Source organism: Tachyglossus aculeatus, chromosome 23, assembly GCF_015852505.1.
Source record: "Tachyglossus aculeatus isolate mTacAcu1 chromosome 23, mTacAcu1.pri, whole genome shotgun sequence".
Classification (NCBI taxonomy): Eukaryota; Metazoa; Chordata; class Mammalia; order Monotremata; family Tachyglossidae; genus Tachyglossus; species Tachyglossus aculeatus.
This window is the reverse complement of record NC_052088.1, coordinates 9,419,752-9,442,332: the sequence shown is the minus strand read 5'-3', so window position 1 is coordinate 9,442,332 and position 22,581 is coordinate 9,419,752. Positions and strand designations below refer to the sequence as shown.

The 22,581-nt window shown below is 46.3% G+C and overlaps 1 protein-coding gene across 1 annotated transcript in view; it reads right to left on the bottom strand.

Moving 5' to 3' along the window:
• The window catches only part of MERTK (MER proto-oncogene, tyrosine kinase), a 133,600-nt gene that overhangs the window by 11,086 nt on the left and 99,933 nt on the right, over positions 1 to 22,581 (bottom strand). Inside the window, 5 exon segments of the mRNA XM_038765628.1 lie at positions 2,441 to 2,550; positions 12,353 to 12,471; positions 15,829 to 15,921; positions 17,277 to 17,357; positions 18,177 to 18,272. Coding sequence (XP_038621556.1) covers positions 2,441 to 2,550; positions 12,353 to 12,471; positions 15,829 to 15,921; positions 17,277 to 17,357; positions 18,177 to 18,272 — 499 coding nt within the window.

Genomic DNA, 22,581 nt, shown 5'->3' with positions numbered 1-22,581 from the left:
TTGACTGCTTACGCAGCATGGCTCAGTGGAAAGAGTGCGGGCTTGGGAGTCAGAGGTCATGGGTTTGAATCCCAGCCCCACCACTTGTCAGCTGCGTGACCTTGGTCAAGCCACTTCACTTCTCTGGGCCTCAGTTACCTCATCTGTAAAATGGGGATTAAAACTGTGAGCCCCCCGTGGGACAACCTGATCACCTTGTATCCCCACCAGTGCTTAGAACAGTGCTTTGCACACAGTAAGCACTTAACAAATACCACCATTATTATTATTATTACTATGTGCAGAGCACTGTACTAAGTGCTTGGGAGAGTACAATACAATAGAACTAGCAGACATGTTCCCCGCCCATAATGAATAGTGATGGAAATTCATTCATTAATTCATTCAGTCATATTTATTGAGTGCTTACTGTTTGCAGAGCACGGTACTAAGCGCTTGGGAAGTACAAGTTGGCAACATATAGAGACGGTCCCTACCCAACAGCGGGCTCACAGTCTAGAAGATAATAATGGTATTTGTTAAGTGCTTACTATGTGCAAAGCACTGTTCTAAGCACCGAGGAAGTTATAAGGTGATTAGGTTGCCCCACGGGGGGCTCATAGTTTTAATCCCCATTTTACAGATGAGGTAACTGAGGCACAGAGAAGTTAAGTGACTTGCCCAAAGTCACACAGCTGACAGTTGTCAGAGCCGGCATTTGAACCCATGACCTCTGACTCGAAAGCCCGGGCTCTTTCCACTGAGCCACGCTGCTTCTCTGCCCCACAGCACTTATGCCCATATCTATAATTTATTTATATTAATGTCTGTCTCCCCTAGACTGTAAGCTCACTGTGGGCAGGGAATGTGTCTGCTATATTGTTATCCTACTCTCCCAAGCGCTTATTCATTCATGTGATTCAATCATATTTACTGAGCACTTACTGTGTGCAGAGCACTGTACTAAGCGCTTGGGAATTACAATACAGCAGTAAAGAGAGACAATCCCTGCCCACAACGAGCTCACAGTCTTGGGGGGCTGGGGGGGGAGACAGATATCAATACAAGTAAGGAGGCATCAATATAAAAAAATAGAATTATATATATATACACACATACATACATATATGTGTGTGTAGGCATATATACACACATATATGTATATGTATGTATATATCTATATGCATACATATATGTGTGTTTATCTACACACATCTATGTACATATACAATATATATGTATATTGTATATATACATAAGTGCTGTGGGGCGGGGGGGGGAAGAGGAAAGGAAGAGGGGCAGGGTGACACGGAAGGGAGTGGGAGATGAGGAAAAGTGGGGCTTAATCTGGGAAGGCCTCTAGGAAGAGGTACGCCATCAGTAGGGCTTTGAAGGGGGGAGAGTCATCGTCTGGTCATGCTCCGCACACAGTAAGCGCTCAATAGCTATGATTGAATGAGTGAATGAATGAAGGAATGAATGGTAGGGATTGTATCAACTCTATTGTTCTTTTTTCACTTTCAATCGTATTTATTGAGCACTTACTGTGTGCAGAGCACTGGACTAAGCGCTTGGGAAGTCCAAGTCGGCAACATATAGAGACGGTCCCTACCCAGCAGCGGGCTCACAGTCTAGAAGGGGGAGGGAGACAACAAAACAAAACATATTAACAAAATAAAATAAATAGAATAAATATGTACAAATAAAATAGAGTAATAAATATGTACAAACATCTGTACATATATACAGGTGCTGTGGGGAGGGGAAGGAGGTAAGGTGGGGGCTCAATCTGGGAAGGCCTCCTGGAGGAGGTGAGCTCTCAGTAGGGCTTTGAAGGGAGGAAGAGAGCGAGCTTGGCAGATGTGCGGAGGGAGGGCGTTCTCTCACAGTCACACAAATAAGTGCTCAATAAATACCACTGATCGATTGATGGGGCTCACAGCCTAAGGGAAAGGGGGAACAGATACTGGCTTAGTGGCAACAGCCCGGGCTTGGACCTCAGAGGACACGGGTTCTAATCCTAGTTCTGCCACTTGTCTGCTGTATGACCTTAGGCAAGTCACTTCTCTGTGCCTCAGTTACCTCATCTGTAAAATGGGGACGAAAAGTGCGAGCCTCACATGGGACAACATAGTAAGCGCTTAATAAATACGATTGATGATGATGATGACAACCTGATTATCCTGTATCTATCCCAGCGCTTAGAACAGTGTTTGACACCTAGTAAGCATTTAACAAATGGCATAATTATTATTATTACCCATTTACAGATAGGGTGACTGAGACCCAAAGAAGCCATGAGACTCGCCCGAGGTCTCACAGCAGACAAGGAGTGGAGCTAGGATTAGAACCCAGGTCTTCCGACTCCCGTGCTCTTTCAACTAGCTCCTCTCTGGAACACAGCTGAGGGTCCGGGATGAGTCTGATGCGCCGGGAAGGAAAATGAAGCCAGAACACTCACATGCAGTTGCGAGCCGCTAAGTCTCGGTGAAGGAAATTCCTGCTGCTCAGATACTCCATCCCCAGCGCGATATCCACCATGAACTTCAACAGGGTTTGCACAGCCATGGGCTGGTTGGGACAGAAAGGAAGAAGGGAATGAGAAGCTGCTCCTGGAAGCGAATTCCAATGATCCTTTCCCGCTGACACCGGGGTGGAGAGTGTCAGCTTCTGGAAGGCGGGCATTGTGTCTACATTGTGTTATCCCAAGCTGCTTAGTACAGTGCTCTACACACAGTAGGTTCTCAATAAATTCATTCAATCGTATTTATTGAGCGCTTACTTTATGCAGAGCACTGTACTAAGCGCTTGGAAGTGTACAATATAAGAGTAAACGGACATATTGAGAAGCAGCGTGGCTCAGTGGAAAGAGCCCGGGCTTGGGAGCCCACTGTTGGGTAGGGACTGTCTCTATATGTTGCCAACTTGTACTTCCCAAGCGCTTAGTACAGTGCTCTGCACACAGTAAGCGCTCAATAAATACGATTGATTGATTGATTGATTGGGAGTCAGAAGTTGTGGGTTCTCGTCCCGGCTCCGCCACTTGTCAGCTATGTGACTTTGGGCAAGTCACGTAACTTCTCTGGGCCTCAGTGACCTCACCTGGAAAATGGGGATGAAGACTGTGAGCCCCACATGGGACAACCTGATTCACCCTGTATCCCCCCCAGCGCTTAGAACAGTGTTTCGCACACAGTAAGCGCTTAACAGGTGCCGTCATTATTATTATTATGTTCCCTGCCCACAATGAGCTAACGGTCTGGAGGGGGAGACAGACTTTAATATAAACGAATAAATTACAGATATAGACGTAAGGGCTGGGAGGGAGGAATGAATGAAGGGAGCAAGTCAGGGCAACGCAGAAGAGAGAGGGAAAAGAGGAAAAGCGGATTTAGGAAAGTCCTCTTGGAGGAGATGTGCCTTCAATAAGGTTTTGAAGGAGGGGAGAGTAATTGTCCGATACGAGGAGGGAGGGCGTCCCAGGATACAGGCAGGACGTGGGTGAGAGGTTGGCAGAGAGCTAGATGAGATCGAACGACGGCGAGAAGATTAGCATTAGAGGAGTGAAGTATGCAGGCTGAATTCTAGGAGGAGAGTAGCGAGGTGAGATAGGAGGGGGGCAAGGTGACTGACTGCTTTAAAGCCAATACTGAGGAGTTTCTACTTGATGTGGAGGTGGATGGGCAACCACTGGAGTTTCTTGAGGAGCGGACGTGGTCTGAATGGTTTTGTAGAAAAATGATCCGGGCAGCAGAGTGAAGTATAGTTTGGAGTGGGGAGAGACAGGAGGCAGGGAGGTCAGCAAGGAGGCTGATACAGTAATAATAATAATAATAATGGCATTTATTAAGCGCTTACTATGTGCAAAGCACTGTTCTAAGTGCTGAGGAGGTTACAAGGTGATCTGTTTGTCCCACGGGGGGCTCACAGTCTTCATCCCCATTTTACAGATGAGGTAACTGAGGGCCAGAAAAGTTAAGTGACTTGCCCAAAGTCACACAGCCTCATCCTCGGCTTCAAGGCTGTCCATCCCCTCGCCCCCTCCTACCTCACCTCCCTTCTCTCCTTCTCCAGCCCAGCCCGCATCCTCCGCTCCTCTGCCGCTAATCTCCTCATCGGGCCTCGTTCTTGCCCGTCCCGCCATCGACCACCGGCCCACATCCTCCCCTTGGCCTGGAATGCCCTCCCTCCGCACATCCACCGAGCTAGCTCTCTTCCTCCCTTCAAAGCCCTACTGAGAGCTCACCTCCTCCAGGAGGCCTTCCCAGACTGAGCCCCCTCCTTCCTCTCCCCCTCCTCCCCCTCCACATCCCCCCCGCCTTGCCTCCTTCCCCTCCCCATAGCACCTGTATATATGCATATATGTTTGTACATATTTATTACTCTATTTATTTATTTTACTTGTACATATTTATTCTATTTATTTTATTTGGTTTATATGCTTTGTTTTGTTGTCTGTCTCTCCCTTCTAGACTGTGAGCCCTCTGTTGGGTAGGGACCGTCTCTATATGTTGCCAACTTGTACTTCCCAAGTGCTTAGGACAGTGCTCTGCATACAGTAAGTGCTCAATAAATACGACTGAATGAATGAATGAATGAATGAATTGGCAGAGCCAGGATTTGAACCCATGACCTCTAACTCCAAAGCCCGGGCTCTTTCCACTGAGCCACGCCACAGTAATCAAACAAATACTTCTGACTGATCAACTGAGAGGCAATCCTGGGGCTCAAATAAGCCCAGAACTGCTGACGTGTCGCCAGGGCTAGGGGAGGACATAAACACACACTATCCACATTTAGCAAGCATGGACATACTGCTCTTTTTACCCCAACTGTATGGAATTTAACTGAGGAAAAGACTCAGTCAGGTTTTTCTCTTCCTAAAACAAGGGTCTACGCTGAGGCAGCCACTGTAAAACTGAGTGGTCAGGAGTTATACTGCTCAGAAGCCATGGGAGGGTTTTCCTCTATATAAGGCAAGAGGGAATTCATGGGAGGTTTTTATAAAGCAAGAGGGAATTCATTCATTGTTGTTGCAGCTGGAAATCATTTTTTTCCTGGCCCTTTGAATCAGGAGGCCTAAGCCATGCTACAGTTCTCAGTCTTCCGTGTATATCTGGCTGTTGTGGCTACTCACAACTTGAAAAATGGCGTGGCCTAGAGAGAAGCAGTGTGGCCTAGTGGGTAGACTTGGGGCTGGGGAGTCTGAAGGACCTGGGTTCGTATCCCGGCCCCGCCTCGTGTCTGGTGTATGACCTTGGACAAGTCACTTCTCTGAGACTCAGTTACCTCATCTGGAAAATGGGGGTTAATAATAATAATAATAATAATGATGACGGTATTTGTTAAGCGCTTACTACGTGCAAAGCACTGTTCTAAGCGCTGGGGAGGTTACAAGATGATCAGGTTGTCCCACGGGGGGCTCACAGTTTTAATCCCCATTTTACAGATGAGGCAACTGAGGCACAGAGAAGTTAAGTGACTTGCCCTAAGTCACACAGCTCATGGAGCCGGGATTTGAACCCATGACCTCCGACTCCAAAGCCCGTGTTCTTTCCACTGAGCCATGCTGCTTCTCCTGCTGCTGTATATGATTTCATTTCCCCAGATTCTGCAGATTAAAAAGGCTCTGATGCTTTATATGAAAAACCCAAATCAGATGGAACCAGAGATATCAACTATTCACCTGGGTTAAGATTGGGAGCCCCATGTGGGACGGGGACTGTGTCCAACCCGATTTCGTTGTATCCACCCCAGCGCTTAAAACAGTGCCTGGCACAGAGTAAGTCCTTAAAAACATACTGCAATTATTATTATTATTATTATTGTTGACATGCAGTAAAGAGGCTACATTTTCTCCCTTAGACTGGAGTAATAGTAACAGTATTTTGTTCAACGCCTTCTATGTGCAGGGTACTTCACTAAGCCTGGGAAAGGATACACAGCAATAATGATGACATAGGATAAGCGCTTTCGATGCGTCAAGCACTGTACTAAGCACTGGGGTTGATACAAGATAATCGGGTCAGACACAGTCCCTGTCCCACATGGGGCTTACAGTCTAAATCGGAGGAAGAACGGTTACTGAGTCCCCATTTTACAGTTGAGGAAACCGAGGCCCAGAGACGTGAAGCGACTTGCCAAGTCCCTCCACAGGAGGCAAGTAGCAGAGACGGAATTAAAATCCAGATCTTCTGATTCCCAGGTCTGTGCTCTTTCCACTAGGCCATGGTGGGAATAATAATAATAAAAAAAATAATAATAATTTAAAAAAAAATAATAATAGCATTTATTAAGCACTTACTATGTGCAAAGCACTGTTCTAAGCACTGGGGAGGTTATAAGGTGATCAGGTTGTCCCACGGGGGGCTCACAGTCTTCATCCCCATTTTCCAGATGAGGTAACTGAGGCCCAGAGAAGTGAAGTGACTTGCCCAAAGTCACACAGCTGACAAGTGGCGGAGCTGGGATTTGAACCCCTGACCTCTGACTCCAAGCACGGGCTCTTTCCACTGAGCCACGCTGTTAGGCTTTGTTCCTGGTTGGGAACCCTATGTGGGACAGGGACTGTGTCCAACCTGATTAGTTTGCATCTACCCCAGCGCTTGGTACAGTGTCTGGGACAAAGTAAGCACTTACCAAATACCATAAAAAAAAAAAGAATTGTCCCCTGAGAAGCTCTGCCTTCAACCTTTCCCCCGCATTGGGTGAAAATTCCCAAAGTGCAGCTCAGAGTTCTTCACGTTGACCCCACCAGTGCTGACTGGTTCTCATTACTTCCTGTTTCACGGCTGGGGGAAAGGACTGAGGTACGGCTGGAGGATTGTCAGGTGAGGGTCAAAGGTCACAGGCCTGTCCGCCCAGAGGCACGAAGGAGGGGGTAATAATAATTATAATGATGGCTTTATTAAGCGCTTACTATGTGCAAAGCACTGCTCTAAGCGCTGGGGAGGTTACAAGGTGATCAGGTTGTCCCACTGGGGGCTCACAGTCTTCATCCCCATTTTACAGATGAGGGAACTGAGGCCCAGAGAAGTGAAGTGACTTGCCCAAAGTCACGCAGCTGACAATTGGCGGAGCCGGGATTTGAACCCATGACCTCTGACTCCAAAGCCCGGGCTCTTTTCCTCTGAGCCACGCTGCTTCTCACTCCGACTCTGTGTGGCTCTTGAAACCCCCCACGATGTGTCTCCATGATGTGTGTCATTCCCCTGTACATGTGAACTCTTCCCATAGTGGGGGAAGATGATAATGGCATTTCTTAAGTGCTTACTACGTGCCAAGTGTGCAGTATTAAGCACTGGGGTAGATACAAGTTCACTGGTCCTCTGACTCCTGGGCTCGGGTTCTTACCACTAGACCCCGCGGCTTCTTATTCTTAGGCCTGTCTTCCTGTGAGAATGGGTTCTGCATGTTTACCATGGAGGAGAGTAGTAATATTACTATAATAATTGTACTTGTTAAGCCCTTACTATGTACCAAACACTGTTCTACATTCTGGGGTAGATACAAGTTAATTCCCAGATTGAGCCCCCTCCTTCTTCAATCAATCAATCAATCAATTGTATTTATTGAACGCTTACTGTGTGCAGAGCGCTGTACTAAGCGCTTGGGAAGTACAAGTTGGCAACATATAGAGACAGTCCCTACCCAACAGTGGGCTCAACAGTCTAAAAGACTTCTCCCCCTTCTCCCCCTCCCCATCCCCCCAGCCTTACTTCCTTCTCCTCCCCACAGCACCTGTATATATGTTTGTGCGTATTTATTATGCTATTTATTTATTTTACTTGTACATATTTATTCTATTTATTTTATTTTGTTAATATGTTTTGTTTTGTTGTCTGTCTCCCCCTTCTAGACGGTGAGCCCGCTGTTGGGTAGGGACCGTCTCTGTATGTTGCCAACTTGTACTTCCCAAGTGCTTAGTACAGTGCTCTGCACACAGTAAGTGCTCAATAAATACGACTGAATGAATGAATGATTGAATTGGCTTGGACAAAGCCCCTGTCCCACATGGGGTTCACAATCTAAGGCGAAGGGAGAACAGGGATTGAATTCTCATTGACAGAGGAGGAAACTGAGGCACAAAGAATTAAGCGATTTGTCCAAGGTCCCACAGCAGGCCAGTGGCAGAGGCAGGATTAGAACCCAGGTCCTCTGACTCCTAAACCAGTGTTCTTCCCATCAGGCCGTGCCGCTTCTTAATTCCTCTGGCTTCATCATTCATTCATTCATTCATTCATTCAATTGTATTTATTGAGTGCTTACTATGTGCAGAGCACTGTACTAAGCACTTGGGAAGTACAAGTCGGCAACATATAGAGACGGTCCCTACCCAACAGTGGGCTCACAGTCTAGAAGGGGGAGATAGAGAACAAAGACAAAACATATTAACAAAATAAAATAAATAGAATAAATATGTACAAATAAAATAAATAAATAAGTTCCACCGGGGGTTGATGCAGGGGAGAGGAGGGTTTCGCTAATTCATTCATTCATTCAATAGTATTTATTAAGCGCTTACTGTGTGCAGAGCACTGTACTATCCCCATTTAATGGGGATTAATGGGGAGCTTAGCTAACTCCCTTGCCCTTAGACACCCGCCTCGAGACTGTCCTTTATAATGCTGATAATAATAATAATAATTATATAATAATAATATAATAATAATAATGGCATTTATTAAGCGCTGGGGAGGTTACAAGGTGATCAGGTTGTCCCACGGGGGGCTCACAGTCTTCATCCCCATTTTCCAGATGAGGGAACTGAGGCACAGAGAAGTGAAGTGACTTGCCCAAAGTCACCCAGCTGACAGTTGGCGGAGCTGGGATTTGAACCCATGACCTCTGACTCCAAAGCCCAGGCTCTTTCCACTGAGCCACGCTGCTTAAACAGCAGAGGATCGGTCAGGAGTTCCCTGAGGTGTGAAAGCTGGCTTGGTCTGGCCCTGAGGCCCAACAGAATCAGAAATTGGCGGTGTGGCTTGCTCTTTTCCTGGGAAAGCACCGACGCAGCACAGACGAGAAGTGAGGAGACTAAATATTCTTCCAAGCCTGGGGCGGGCTTCCCGATGTTCCAGAATCCCTAAGAGGCCCAGGCCCATGGTAAAGACCCCATAGATTTCTGAGCCAGATTCCCCCCACACTCCCCTCATCCCAGGTCCGACCAGACCCGACGGTTTCCGATCAGGGCTGAAATCATCCAAAATGGCAGCTTTTTGGCCTGGTACTAAAAATAATAATAGTATTTGTTCAGCGCTTACTATGTGCCAAGCACTGTTGTAAATGCTGGAGCACTGAAGCCGGTTCCACTCCCCCCATCATTGTCCTTTTTATTATTATTGCTATAATAATAATAATAATGGTATTTGTTAAGCAGTTACTATGTGTCAAGCACTGTTCTAAGCGCCGGGGTTGCTACAAGGTAATCAGGTTGGACACAGTCCCTGTCCCACATGGGACTCACAGGTTTAATCAATCAATCAATCAATCATATTTATTGAGCGCTTACTGTGTGCAGAGCACTGTACTAAGCGCTTGGGAAGTACAAGTTGGCAACATATAGAGACAGTCCCTACCCAACAGTGGGCTCACAGTCTAAAAGGGGGAGACAGAGAACAAAACCAAACACACTAACAAAATAAAATAAATAGAATAAATATGTACAAGTAAAATAAATAGAGTAATAAATATGTACAAACCTATATATATATATATATATATATATATATATAGGTTTGTACATATTTATTACTCTATTTATTTTATTTATTTACTCTATTTATTTTACTGTATATATATATATATATATATATATATATACAGGTGCTGTGGGGAAGGGAAGGAGGTAAGATGGGGGGGATGGAGAGGGGGACGAGGGGGAGAGGAAGGAAGGGGCTCCATTTTCCTGGAGAGGGAACTGAAGCACGGAGAAGTGAAGTCACACGCCCAAAGTCACGCAACGGACAAGTGTTGTCTGAATTAGAATTAGAACCCAGGTCCTTCCGACTCCGAGGCCCCTGCTCTTTCCACTAGGCCATACTGCTTCTCAAGATACCGTGCCCAACCTCATTAGCTTGCACCGGAGCTCAGTACAGTGCCTGGCACATAGTAGGTGCTTAACAGATATTTTTTATTAAAAAAAGGGTTCATATTTGAGAAGCAGCGTGGCTCAGTGGAAAGAGCCCGGGCTTTGGAGTCAGAGGTAATGGGTTCGAATCCCAGCTCCGCCACACGCCTGCTGTGTGGCCTTGGGCAAGTCACTTCACTGCTCTGAGCCTCAGTTACCTCATCTGGAAAATGGGGATTAAGACTGTGAGCCCCATGTGGGACAACCTGATCACCTTGTATCCCCCCAGCGCTTAGAACAGTGCTTTGCACATAGTAAGCGCTTAACAAATGCCGTTATTATTATATTTGAGGTAGAGATGGGAGCGCTTCAGAGGCAGCAGGGCATAGATCTCACTGCTCTGACTTCCTCCTCAGACGCTAGTGAGAGGGGAGGGCGATTCTCGGCTCCAAGGCTGGGCTTGGTGAGGAGGGACTTGGCCTGCTGGGCCAGTAGGGCTAATCCCGGCTCCGCCACATGTCTGCTGTGTGACCTTGGGCAAGCTGCTTCACTTCTCTGGGCCTCAGTTTCCCCCCCCTGCCCCCACCCCCCCGTGGAACAGGGACTGTGTCCAAATCAATCAATCGTATTTATTGAGCGCTTACTGTGTGCAGAGCACTGTACTAAGAGCTTGGGAGGTACAAGTTGGCAACATGTAGAGACAGTTCCTACCCAGCAGTGGGCTCACAGTCTAAAAGGGGGAGACAGAGAACAAAACCAAACATACTAACAAAATAAAATAAATAGAATAGATATGTACAAGTAAAATAAATAAATAGAGTAATAAATATATACAAACATATATACACGCATATATATTGTATATATTGTATATATACATGTATATATATTGTATATAAACTGATTAACTTGTAGCTACCCTGACACTTGGAGTACTTGGGGTACCCTGCGAATGGATGACACGCAAATTCGTGAAGCGTTCCATATTTTTGAGAGCTCACCTCCTCCAGGAGGCCTCCCCAGACTGAGCCCCCTCCTTCCTCTCCCCCTCCTTCCCCTCCCCAAAGCACCTGTATATATGTATAGATGTTTGTATGTATTTATTACTCTATTGATTTATTTATTTTATTTGTACGTATTTATTCTATTTATTTTATTTTGTTAATATGTTTTGTTTTGTTCTCTGTCTCCCCCTTCTAGTCTGTGAGCCCGCTTTTGGGTAGGGACCGTCTCTATATGTTGCCAACTTGGACTTCCCAAGTGCTTAGTACAGTGCTCTGCACACAGTAAGCGCTCAATAAATATGATTGAATGAATTAATGAATGAATGACACCTAGGACAGTGCTTGGCACATAGTAAGCGCTTAAGCAGCGAGGCTCAGTGGAAAGAGCACAGCTTTGGAGTCAGAGGTCAGGGGTTCAAATCCCGGCTCCACCAATTCATTCATCCATTCATTCAATCATATTTATTGAGCGCTTACTGTGTGCAGAGCACTGTACTAAGTGCTTGGAAAGTACAAGTTGGTTGCCAATTGTCAGCTGTGTGACTTTGGGTGAGTCACTTCACTTCTCTGGGCCTCAGTTCCCCCCTGTGAGACAGGGACTGTGTCCAAACTGATTAACTTGTAGCTACCCCGACACTTAGGACCGTGCTTGGCACATAGTAAGCGCTTAAGCAGCTTGGCTCAGTGGAAAGTGCCCGGGCTTTGGAGTCAGAGGTCAGGGGTTCAAATCCTGGCTCTACCAATTCATTCATTCAATCGTATTTACTGAGCACTTACTCTGCGCAGAGCACTGTACTAAGCGCTTGGGAAGTACAAGTTGGTTGCCAATTGTCAGCTGTGTGACTTTGGGCGAGTCACTTAACTTCTCTGGGCCTCAGTTCCCTCATCTGTCAAATGGGGATTAAGACCGTGAGCCCCCCGTGGGACAACCTGATCACCTTGTAACCTCCCCAGCGCTTAGAACGGTGCTTTGCACATAGTAAGTGCTTAATAAATGCCATCATCATTATTATCAATCAATCATATTTATTGAGTGCTTACTGTGTGCAGAGCACTGTACTAAGCGCTTAATTATTAACAAATAACACAATTATTATTATTAAGGAACCAAACAAAAGAGAATTGGAAGGAGGGGAAGAGCCCATTTCCTTTTTGATTTTGGTCCGCTCCCTGATTTTCATCAGCCACCCGCTGCCTTATTTCGGCGGGGCCCAGACCGATCACTTTCAGACCCTGGGCCTAATCATCGCCAACCGCGAGAGACCCCGCGCGGACCCCGTCTCCACGGATGGGTCCCTACCTGGGGGCTGGTCTTCAGCCTGGAGTAGAGAAGGTAAGTGTGTAAATCTCCGTACTTCATGAAGGGCAGGATCACCATTGGCTTGGGCACCCGCTGAGAGCTCATTTCTATGCACACACCTGGGAGGAGAAGCGAGTTTAGCCAAATGCCAGGCGCATCACATTCCGTCTACCACGGAATATGAGAAGCAGCGTGGCTCAGTGGAAAGAACACGGGCTTTGGAGTCAGAGGTCATGGGTTCAAATCCCGGCTCTGCCAATTGGCAGCTGGGTGACTTTGAGCAAGTCACTTTGCTTCTCTGGGCCTCAGTTCCCTCATCTGGAAAATGGGGATTAATCAATCAATCAATCAATCAATCGTATTTATTGAGCGCTTACTGTGTGCAGAGCACTGTACTAAGCGCTTGGGAAGTACAAGTTGGCAACATATAGAGACAGTCCCTACCCAACAGTGGGCTCACAGTCTAAAAGGGGGAGACGGAGAACAAAACCAAACATACCAACAAAATAAAATAAATAGAATAGATATGTACAAGTAAAATAAATAGAGTAATAAATATGTACAAACATATATACATATATACAGGTGCTGTGGGGAAGGGAAGGAGGTAAGATGGGGGGATGGAGAGGGGGACGAGGGGGAGAGGAAGGAAGGGGCTCAGTCTGGGAAGGCCTCCTGGAGGAGGTGAGCTCTCAGTAGGGCTGTGAGGCTGTGAGCTGTTGTCCCCTGTGGGACAAACTGATCACCTTGTAACTTCCCCAGTGTTTAGAACAGAGCTTTGTACATAGTAAGCGCTTAATAAATGCCGTCATTATTATTATTATTATTATTATTATTACCACGGAGAGACGACTCAGTCATGCGCTCCCAGGCCAACTAAACCAATGCCTACTGGTGGCTGGATTCTCTTCAGCCTGAACATTCTTCGTCTAGTCCAACCCAATTTCCTCGTATCAACCCCAGCGCTTAGTACAGTGCCTGGCACATAGTTAAGCGCTTAACTAATGCCGTCGTTATTATTACTCTTAGCTTTTCCATGCCACTGTCTCATTTCTTCTGGACTGTGAGCCCACTGTTGGGTAGGGACTGTCTCTATATGTTGCCAACTTGTACTTCCCAAGCGCTTAGTACAGTGCTCTGCACACAGTAAGTGCTCAATAAATACGATTGATTGATTGATTGATTGATTGATTTCTGACCAAGCGTGAGGAACAACCGGAATGACGGTGGGTTTAGTACCATGTGGCAGGGTTTGTGTCTACGTACTCTACTGTATTCTCCTCTCCCAAGCGCTTGGGACAGTGCTCTGCACACAGTAAGTGCTCAGTAAATACCATTGATTGACGTTGTTCCCAGTGAACTCTGGTTTTGTACAAATAACTGATGAACGAATGTAAAAACCAGTACTAAGTATTAGGAAACTGCCATGGAGTGGTAATACCGCTGATCTCATTCATTCATTCGATCATTTATTGAGCACTTATGGCTCGCAGAGCACTAAACTAAGCCCTAAGGAGAGTAGCGTTGCTCACTGGAAAGAGCACGGGCTGTGGAATCGGAAGTCATGGGTTCAAATCCCGGCTCCGCCAATTGTCAGCTGGGTGACTTTGAGCAAGTCACTTCATTTCTCTGTGCCTCAGTTACCTCATCTTTAAAATGGGGATTAAGACTGTGAGCCCCCGGGGGACAACCTGATCACCTTGTAACCTCCCCAGTGCTTAGAACAGTGCTTTGCACATAGGAAGCGCTTAATAAATGCCATCATTATTATTATTATTACAATACAACAATAAGCAGACACATTGCCTGCCCACAACAAGCATCTCTTGACTTTAATAATTGTTCAATATTTTCCCCAGAATTAAATAATATTGGATATTCCAGTGATTTTCAGGAAATAATTTCACATCGCCAGGTTCCCAACTACCTCATCAGATTCCCAAAGACTTTCCCGCTTAGCGTGTCCCACAGCACGCTGGAGAACTAGGACAGCATGGATCCTTTCCCTGTGATTACAGAGAAGACAAGGACTGTGTCTCAGTCTCCTGCTCTAAGCTTCGTCTGCTCTGATTATCCTATCCTCGTGAAAAGTAATCAGTCGATCGTATTTATTGAGCGCTTACTGCGTGCAGGAGCACTGTACTAAGCGCTTGGACAGCAGAGTTGGTAGACACGTTCTCTGCCCACAACAACCTTAGGGTCTAGAGAAGTTTCATCTTTCTCAGCCTGTGGAACTGAAAACTTGAGACACTACCATGTTTAGCTATGGGAGAATAGAGAAAAATCTGCCAATCATTAGGAAAAGAGGAAGCAAAATTATAAAATGAATCCGTCACTTCTCTGGGCTTCAGTTCCCCTGCCTGTAAAATAGGGACTAAGATAGGAGGCCCCATGAAGGAAAGGGACTATGTCCAACCCAATCACCTTGTATCTACCTCAGCACTTAATACAGTGCCTGGCACATAGTAAGCGCTTAATACCACGTTTCTTTTTTTAATCTCCATCTCCAACATGAGGTTCATTATCTGCAGTCTGGTCCCCTCTCTGTAATTTAATGTCTGTCTCCCACTGTAGACGGGAAACTCCTTGTGGGCAAGGATCACGCTGGCCATCTCCATCATACTGTACTTTGCCACAAACTCTGCACATAGCAAGCACTAAATAAAGAGCATTGATTGATTGACCGAAGAATGCCAAAGATATGCCCATCTCCACAGACTATGCAGTCTCTTGCCTGTGACTGTAGCCTGGGGGACCAAAGTCCATCTTGGGCAAAAGAGAATACAATGTTCCAAGATGGAGACTAACTTTTGTACTTCCCAAGCGCTTAGTACAGTGCTCTGCACACAGTAAATACAATTGAATGAATGAATGAATGAACCTCCGAAGGCCTTAGAGAAAGAACTCTGCTTCCACCAGGCTGCATCGTTTCTATTCTCCGACTGCCCCCGGTTTCGGCCCGATTTTCCCTTCGGCCTCACCCGCCAGAAAACCGGGACTTTGCTCACCGTTGAAGAAGCAGAACAAGACACAGAACAAGAGGCACAGACGCAGGAAGGGGAAATTGGCTGATGGTTGATGGCCAGAGGGCGTCTGAGCCAAGTCAAAGAATAGGTGGGAGATAGGAGACGTGAGAGGAGGAGGAGGAGAGCAGGTTGCAGCAAAAGTTCCGACTCACGGAGACAAAATAGCCAGGCTGATGTAGAAATGTCTGATGCAGGAGTCAGGTAAGAAGCTGTTCAGGGCCTAGATGAGCAAGTGCATTGATTAAAACATCCAGACCACGTGGACCCTCAGAGACCACCCGCTCCCATGGCAATAAGGTCTGAGACCAACCTAAATGGGATGGGAGAATGCCCGAGGAAAATCCTAAAAGGCAAATCCTTGAGAAAAATCTATTCTCCCGTGATTTCACCCGACGGGATTACCATTCGGCAGCCCCGGCTTCTGAATTTCTCGCGGGGTGGATTACATACCTAGGAGTTTGATAACATTTGGGTGATCGAAGTCTTTCATGCAGGCGGCTTCGCTGAGAAACTCCTCGATCTCCCTTTGGGAAAAGTTATCCACTGGGGAAAGAAATGAATGTAAATTAGAGTGGTGGGGGGGAAAACTTGGTTAACAAACAGATGGGTCAAGTTTCCACCTGGAAATTTAACCAACCGCTCCAACCGGCTTGCTGCCACTGGCTTGTTTGTGTGACCGCAATTAGACCGTTTCCTGTTGATGTGAATCTCCAAGGAAAGAATGGTCATTTTTGGGGCCACAAAATGAGGCAGACTTGGCATCAAAGTTAACAGCTTCCATCCAGACAATATCTGCCTCAGGTTTGCCCTCCCTCGCACACAATTTACCCTCTGCTTCTGCTTCCCAACATGTTCTGGGCTACGGAAACAAGAGACTAATATTCCTGACCAGAGGCCCCCTGTCCCTTGGCATTCACTCACAAATCATCGGGAAAATAATAATAATAATGATGGCATTTATTAAGTGCTTACTGTGTGCAAAGCACTGTTCTAAGCTCTGGGGGGGTTACAAGGTGATAATAATAATAATAATACTGGCATTTATTAAGCGCTTACTATGTGCAAAGCACCATTCTAAGCGCTGGGGAGGTTACAAGGTGATCAGGTTGTCCCACGGGGGGTTCACAGTCTTCATCCCCATTTTACATATGAGGCAACTGAGGCCCGGAGAAGTTAAGTGACTTGCCCATAGTCACACAGCTGACAACTGGCGGAGCCGGGATTTGAACCCATGACTTCTGACTCCAAATAATAATAATAATGATGGCATTTATTAAGCGCTTACTATGTGCACAGCACTGTTCTAAGCGCTAAGCCCACGCTCTTTCCACAGGGCCACGCTGCTTCGCGAAGCACTCAATAAATTAATCTAAGTGAACAAATGAATTGCCAAAACTGAGACTAGCTTTGGAGGGAAGAGTTGGAAATGGACTCTTCCCCGTCAGTCTGAATGTATCAATCAATGATCCAATCAATGATATTTATTGAGCGTTTACCGTATGCAGAGCACAGCTCTAAGCGCTTGGGAGAATATAATATAATAGAGTTGGTAGACACACATCCTGTCCGCAATAAGAAGCAGCATGGCCTAGTGGATAGAAACCCGGCTTGGAAGTCAGAAGGACCTGGGTTCTAATCCCAGCTCTGCCACTTGTCCTGTGTGACCTTGAGTAAGTCACTCACCTCTCTGTGCCTCAGTTCCCTCATCCGCAAAATAGGGATGAAGACTGTGAGTCCCGTGTGGTACATGGACTGTATCCAACCTGATTAGTTTGTATCTACCCCAGCGCTTAGTACAGTGCCTGGCACTGTAAGCGCTTAACAAGTATCACGAGGAAAAAAAAAGGGTGGGGGGCTTACAGCCTAGAGATGAGTTTACAGTCTCAGGGATTACTCACGCTTCATAGTTTTTACTGCGACTTTCTGACAGGTCCCATCGGGCTGATTAAGATTTCCTTCCATCACTGACCCAAACTCTCCTGTGAAGCGAAACAAGAAATCATTCATCCATTTGATCGTACTTATTGAGCGCTTACTGTGTGCAGAGTACTGTACTAAGCACTTGGGAAAGTACAATGCAACAATAAGCAGTGACATTCCCTGCCCACAACAATTTTGGGAGTATCCCCCTTGCCCCAGGGGCAGGGAACTACCATGACATTCCTCCTCTCATTCAGAAAGGAGAGACGAAGTAGTTTGTAAAGACAATGTTCACCTCGGATGAATCCGCTATGACTAAATCTACGGGATTTCTTTAGAAAGGTCATTTTATAAACATTCCCAGATTTTACTGCATAAGTAATAAGGTTTAGACCATCATCTAAACCTTTGCCCCAGTTGACCCGGAACCGATAATTTATTATGCCCGGTGATTAAATAAAGTGACTCAAAAGCACTGCCCTTCAATAAGGTTTTACAGCTCATGGACTGAAAATGAAGTGCCAAAATAAGAAGAGCGCTGTCATTCCTTTAGGACCAGCAAGGAAAAAGAAACTAAGATCACCTTTGGCCTATGAAATTGAAAGGGACCTGGCATGAGAAAGAAAACAGAACAGAGTGATTAAGTAGTCTGGCCAAAGGGTTTTCCTATTTCCGCTCCCACAAAACAAACGTGGTGAGCTTCCGTCGCAACATCTGGGCGTCCCTACTCTAGTCAGCTCCGTTTATCCTTTGAAAAGAGGAAGGGTACAGGCAAGTCTATAGACCCTTACAGTCATTCGACAAAATTATTCTCATTCACTCAAAACGGGTGGTCTGTCCGTTCGACTGTGTCGAAGTATGTATTTCGAATTGCTTACCCTCTCCCAGAATTTTCCCAAGAGTTAGAAGGCTTCTGTCAATCACCACGTCTTCCAGTTTATTTTGCAGCTCTTCACTGACTCCCAAGCTGCTTACTGTAAAAGAAGTGTGCAGGGGAGTTGTCAATAGGGAGAATTCACTGACATGAGTCCCTTGGGAAACTTTCCAAGATAATCTGCTCCCCACTCCTTTTTGCACCAAGGAGAAATTCCTAGACAATGGCTTTAATGTACCCAAATAACTCAATTCCTCTTATGTGACAAGCAGCATGGCCTGGTGGAAAGGCTCCGGTCCTGGGAGTTGGAAGACCTGGGTTCCAATCCACCACTTAACTGCCGTGTGACCTTGAACAAGTCGCATTACTTCTCCTTGCCTCAGTTCCCTCGCCTACAAAATGGGGCGGGGAGTGTGTCTGCTTGGTGTTATATTGTACTCTCCCAAGTGCTTAGTACAGTGCTCTTCACGCAGTAAGTTCTCAATAACTGTGACTAAGTAGGAGGAAGAACAGGTATCCCCATTTTACAGTTGAGGAAACTGAGGGACACAGAATAAATGAATAATAATGATGGTATTTGTTAAGTGTTTACTATGCACCAAGCACTGTTCTAAGCTCTGGGGGGGATACAAGGTAATCAGGTTGTCCCACATGGGGCTCACAGTCTTAATTTCCATTTTGCAGATGAGGGAACTGAGGCCCAGAGAAACGAAGTGACTTGCCCAAAGTCACACAGCTGACACGTAGTGGAGCCAGGATTCGAACCCATGACCTGTGACTTCCAAGCCCGTGTTCCTTCCACTGAGCCACACTGCTTCTCTAAGCCCCATGTCCCCTGCCCCATGTCCCCTGTCCTCTGCACCTGTATATACGTATATTTGTTTGTGCATATTTATTACTCTATTTATTTATTTTATAAATTATAAATTTATTATAAATACGATTGAATGAATGAATGAATTTTACCTGTACATATTTACTATTCTATTTTATTTTGTTAATATGTTTTGTTTTGTTGTCTGTCTCCCCTTTCTAGACTGTGAGCCCGCTGTTTGGGTAGGGACCGTCTCTGCATGTTGCCAATTTGTACTTCCCAAGCGCTTAGTACAGTGCTCTGCACACAGTAAGCGCTCAATAAATACGATTGAGTGAGAGAATGAGTCACTTGCCCAGGTTCACACATCAAGCAATTGGCAGGGCTGGAATTAGAACCCAGGTCTTCCTGAGTCCTCTCTCCACTAGGTCAAACTGTATTTACTGTGTGCAGGGCACTGTACTAAGCGTTTGGCAGAGTACCATACATCAGAGTTGGTAGACACATCCCCTGCCTAAAACGAGCTCCCCACCTAGACTGTAAGCTCATTAGAAGCAGCGTGGCTCAGTGGAAAGAGCCTGGGCTTTGGAGTCAGAGGTCATGGGTTCAAATCCCGGCTCCGCCAATTGTGAGCTGTGTGACTTTGGGCAAGTCACTTCACTTCTCTGTGCCTCAGTTCCCTCATCTGTAAAATGGGGATTGACTGTGAGCCTCCTGTGGGACAACACGGTCACCTTGTAACCTCCCCAGCGCTTAGAACAGTGCTTTGCACATAGTAAGCGCTTAATAAAAAAATGCCATCATTATGGGCAGAGTACGTACCTACTAATTCTGTTGTATTGTACTCTCCCCATGCTTACACATAGTAAGTGCTCAATAAATACCACTAATTGACCGATTAGAGGACCATATTTGGAAACAAAGAGACGCCCCTAAATATCCTCAAGCAAACCCCAGGAACAAAATCAGGGCCCGCTGAAGATATCTTCTTGGGGCTTCGCTAACTATATTTATTTTGTCAGAGTCCAGTGTAGCGAAGGGACACCGACAGCATAAACAGGAAGACCTCCAACATCTATTAAGGTTCTAAAAATGATAGCTTTTCTCCCTCCAAGTTGCAGCCGATCGAAAGCTCAGCCCTTCTCTAGCCCCTTGTCTTTTTTATGAGAGTCTTTTTTATGTTATTTGTTAAGCGCTTACCATGTGTCAGGCACCATACTAAGCGTTGGGGTAGATAGGAGCTAATCCAGTTTGGAACCAGTCCCTATCAACCAATCAATCAATCAATTGTATTTATTGAGCGCTTACTATGTGCAGAGCACTGTACTAAGCGCTTGGGAAGTACAAATTGGCAAATTTGTATTCTATTGTATTTCTATTCCACACGGGGCTCACCGTCTTCATCCCCATTTTCCAGAGGAGGTAACCGAGGCAAGAGAAGGGAGGTGAATTGCCCAAGGTCACGCAGCGGACAGGTGGTAGAGCGGATTAGAACCCAGGTCCTTCTGACTCCCGTGCGCTAACCATTAGGGAAAGCTGCCGTTTTCCAAGATGAAGTCAAGAGCAGGAAGAGCCTATCTAGCCACGCACACGCGTGTGTGATGAGTAACTGACACTCCCTTCTGCATTGCGTGCCCTTAGAGAGAGTTGCTTGTGTTTTTGATCTGTTAATTGCACTGCCAGATTAAAGTTCACCAGGCCTAGCCCTCCGGTGAGCCGCTTGGGAGTTCGATGAGGCGGGTGATGTTTCGGGAATTTTTCTAGTCCGTCTCCCATTTGCAGCTTCTCAGATCCCTAAGGGGTGCCGAGCGCCACGGCTTCCTGGTCAGTAATCAAACAACCTATATCCGGGGCCGTCTACTTACGTAGGGTTTTGAATAATAATAAAAATGATAGCATTTATTAAATGCTTACTATGTGCCAAACACTGTTCTAAGCGCTGGGGAGGTTACAAGGTGATGGGGTTGTCCCACAGGGGGCTCACGGTCTTCATCCCCATTTTACAGATGAGGGAACTGAGGCCCAGAGAAGTGAAGTGACTTGCCCAAAGTCACACAGCTGACAAGTGGCGGAGCCGGGATTTGAACCCATGACCTCTGACTCCAAAGCCCAGGCTCTTTCCACTGAGCCACGGGGAAGTGGTATCTACTTTTAGCAGGGCAAACCCTTGATTTCCGGGAGCAGCGATGGCTTGCTCAGACCTACTTTTTTTCTCAAATGGTATTTGTTAAGCGCTCACTAGGTGCCAGGCACTGTACTAAGCGCGGGGGTAGATACAAGCTACTCAGATTGGACCCAATCCCTGTCCCACATGGGGCTCACGGTCCTAATCCCCATTTTACAGAGGAGGTGACTGAACTATCACATATTGATCATTCAGTCAATCAATTCATGGTATTTATTGAGCACTTATTGTGTGCAGAGATCTGCGCTGATAAAAATAATTGTGGTATTTGTTAAGCCCTTGCTATGGGCCAGGAAGCGTTCTAAGCACTGGAGTAGATACAAGATACTCAGGGAGGACACAGTTCCTGTTCTACATGGGGTTCACACTCCATTTTACAGATGAGGGAACTGAGGCCCAGAGAAGTGAAGTAATAATAAAAATAATTGTTTTGTTGCCTGTCTCCCCCTTCTAGACCGTGAGCCCGTTGTTGAGTAGGGGCCGTCTCTATATGTTGCCAACTTGTACTTCCCAAGTGCTTAGTACAGTGCTCTGCACACAGTAAGCGCTCAATAAATATAATAGAATGAATGAATGAATAATAATAATAATGGTAGTATTTGTTAAGCACTTATGTGCCAAGCACTGTTCTAAGCGCTTGGGGGGATACAAAGTGATCAGATTGTCTCACGTGGGGCTCACAGTCTTGCAATCCCCATTTTCCAGATGGGGGAACTGAGGCCCAGAGAAGTGAAGTGACTTGCCCAAAGTCACCCAGCTGACAAGTGGCGGAGCCGGGATTTGAACCCACGACCTCTGATTCCCGAGCCCGGGCTCTTTCCCCTGAGCCACGCTGCTTCTCGTGACTTGAAGTGACTTGCCCAAGGTCAGAGAGCGGATGGGTGGTGGAGCTTCTAGATTGTGAGCCCGCTGTTGGGTAGGGACCGTCTCTGTATGTTGCCTACTTGTACTTCCCAATCAATCAATCAATCAATTGTATTTATTGAGCGCTTACTGTGTGCAGAGCCCTGTACTAAGCGCTTGGGAAGTACAAGTCGGCAACATATGGAGACAGTCCCTACCCAACAGTGGGCTCACAGTCTAAAAAGTGTGCTCTGCACACAGTAAGCGCTCAATAAGTACGATTGAATGAGTGAATGAATGAATTAGAACCCAAGTCCTCTGAATTCCAGGCCCATGCTGCTTCTCTTCCCTTTCCACTCCTAATATTGCCTCCGGTGATCCAGCACGGATCTCCTGCCCAAACTGGAGACCCTGTTGTTGCGTCTGGCTGCCCTGCATCCTGCGGAAAGAGAGACCTTCATCTCACCCCCCTGTACCCTGCGGTCTCCTGTTGAATGGCTTGGCCTCCTTGAGGGAATCCCACAGGTTTATCTTCTGCTTCCCGGATAGAGCCATTAAAAAACAAAA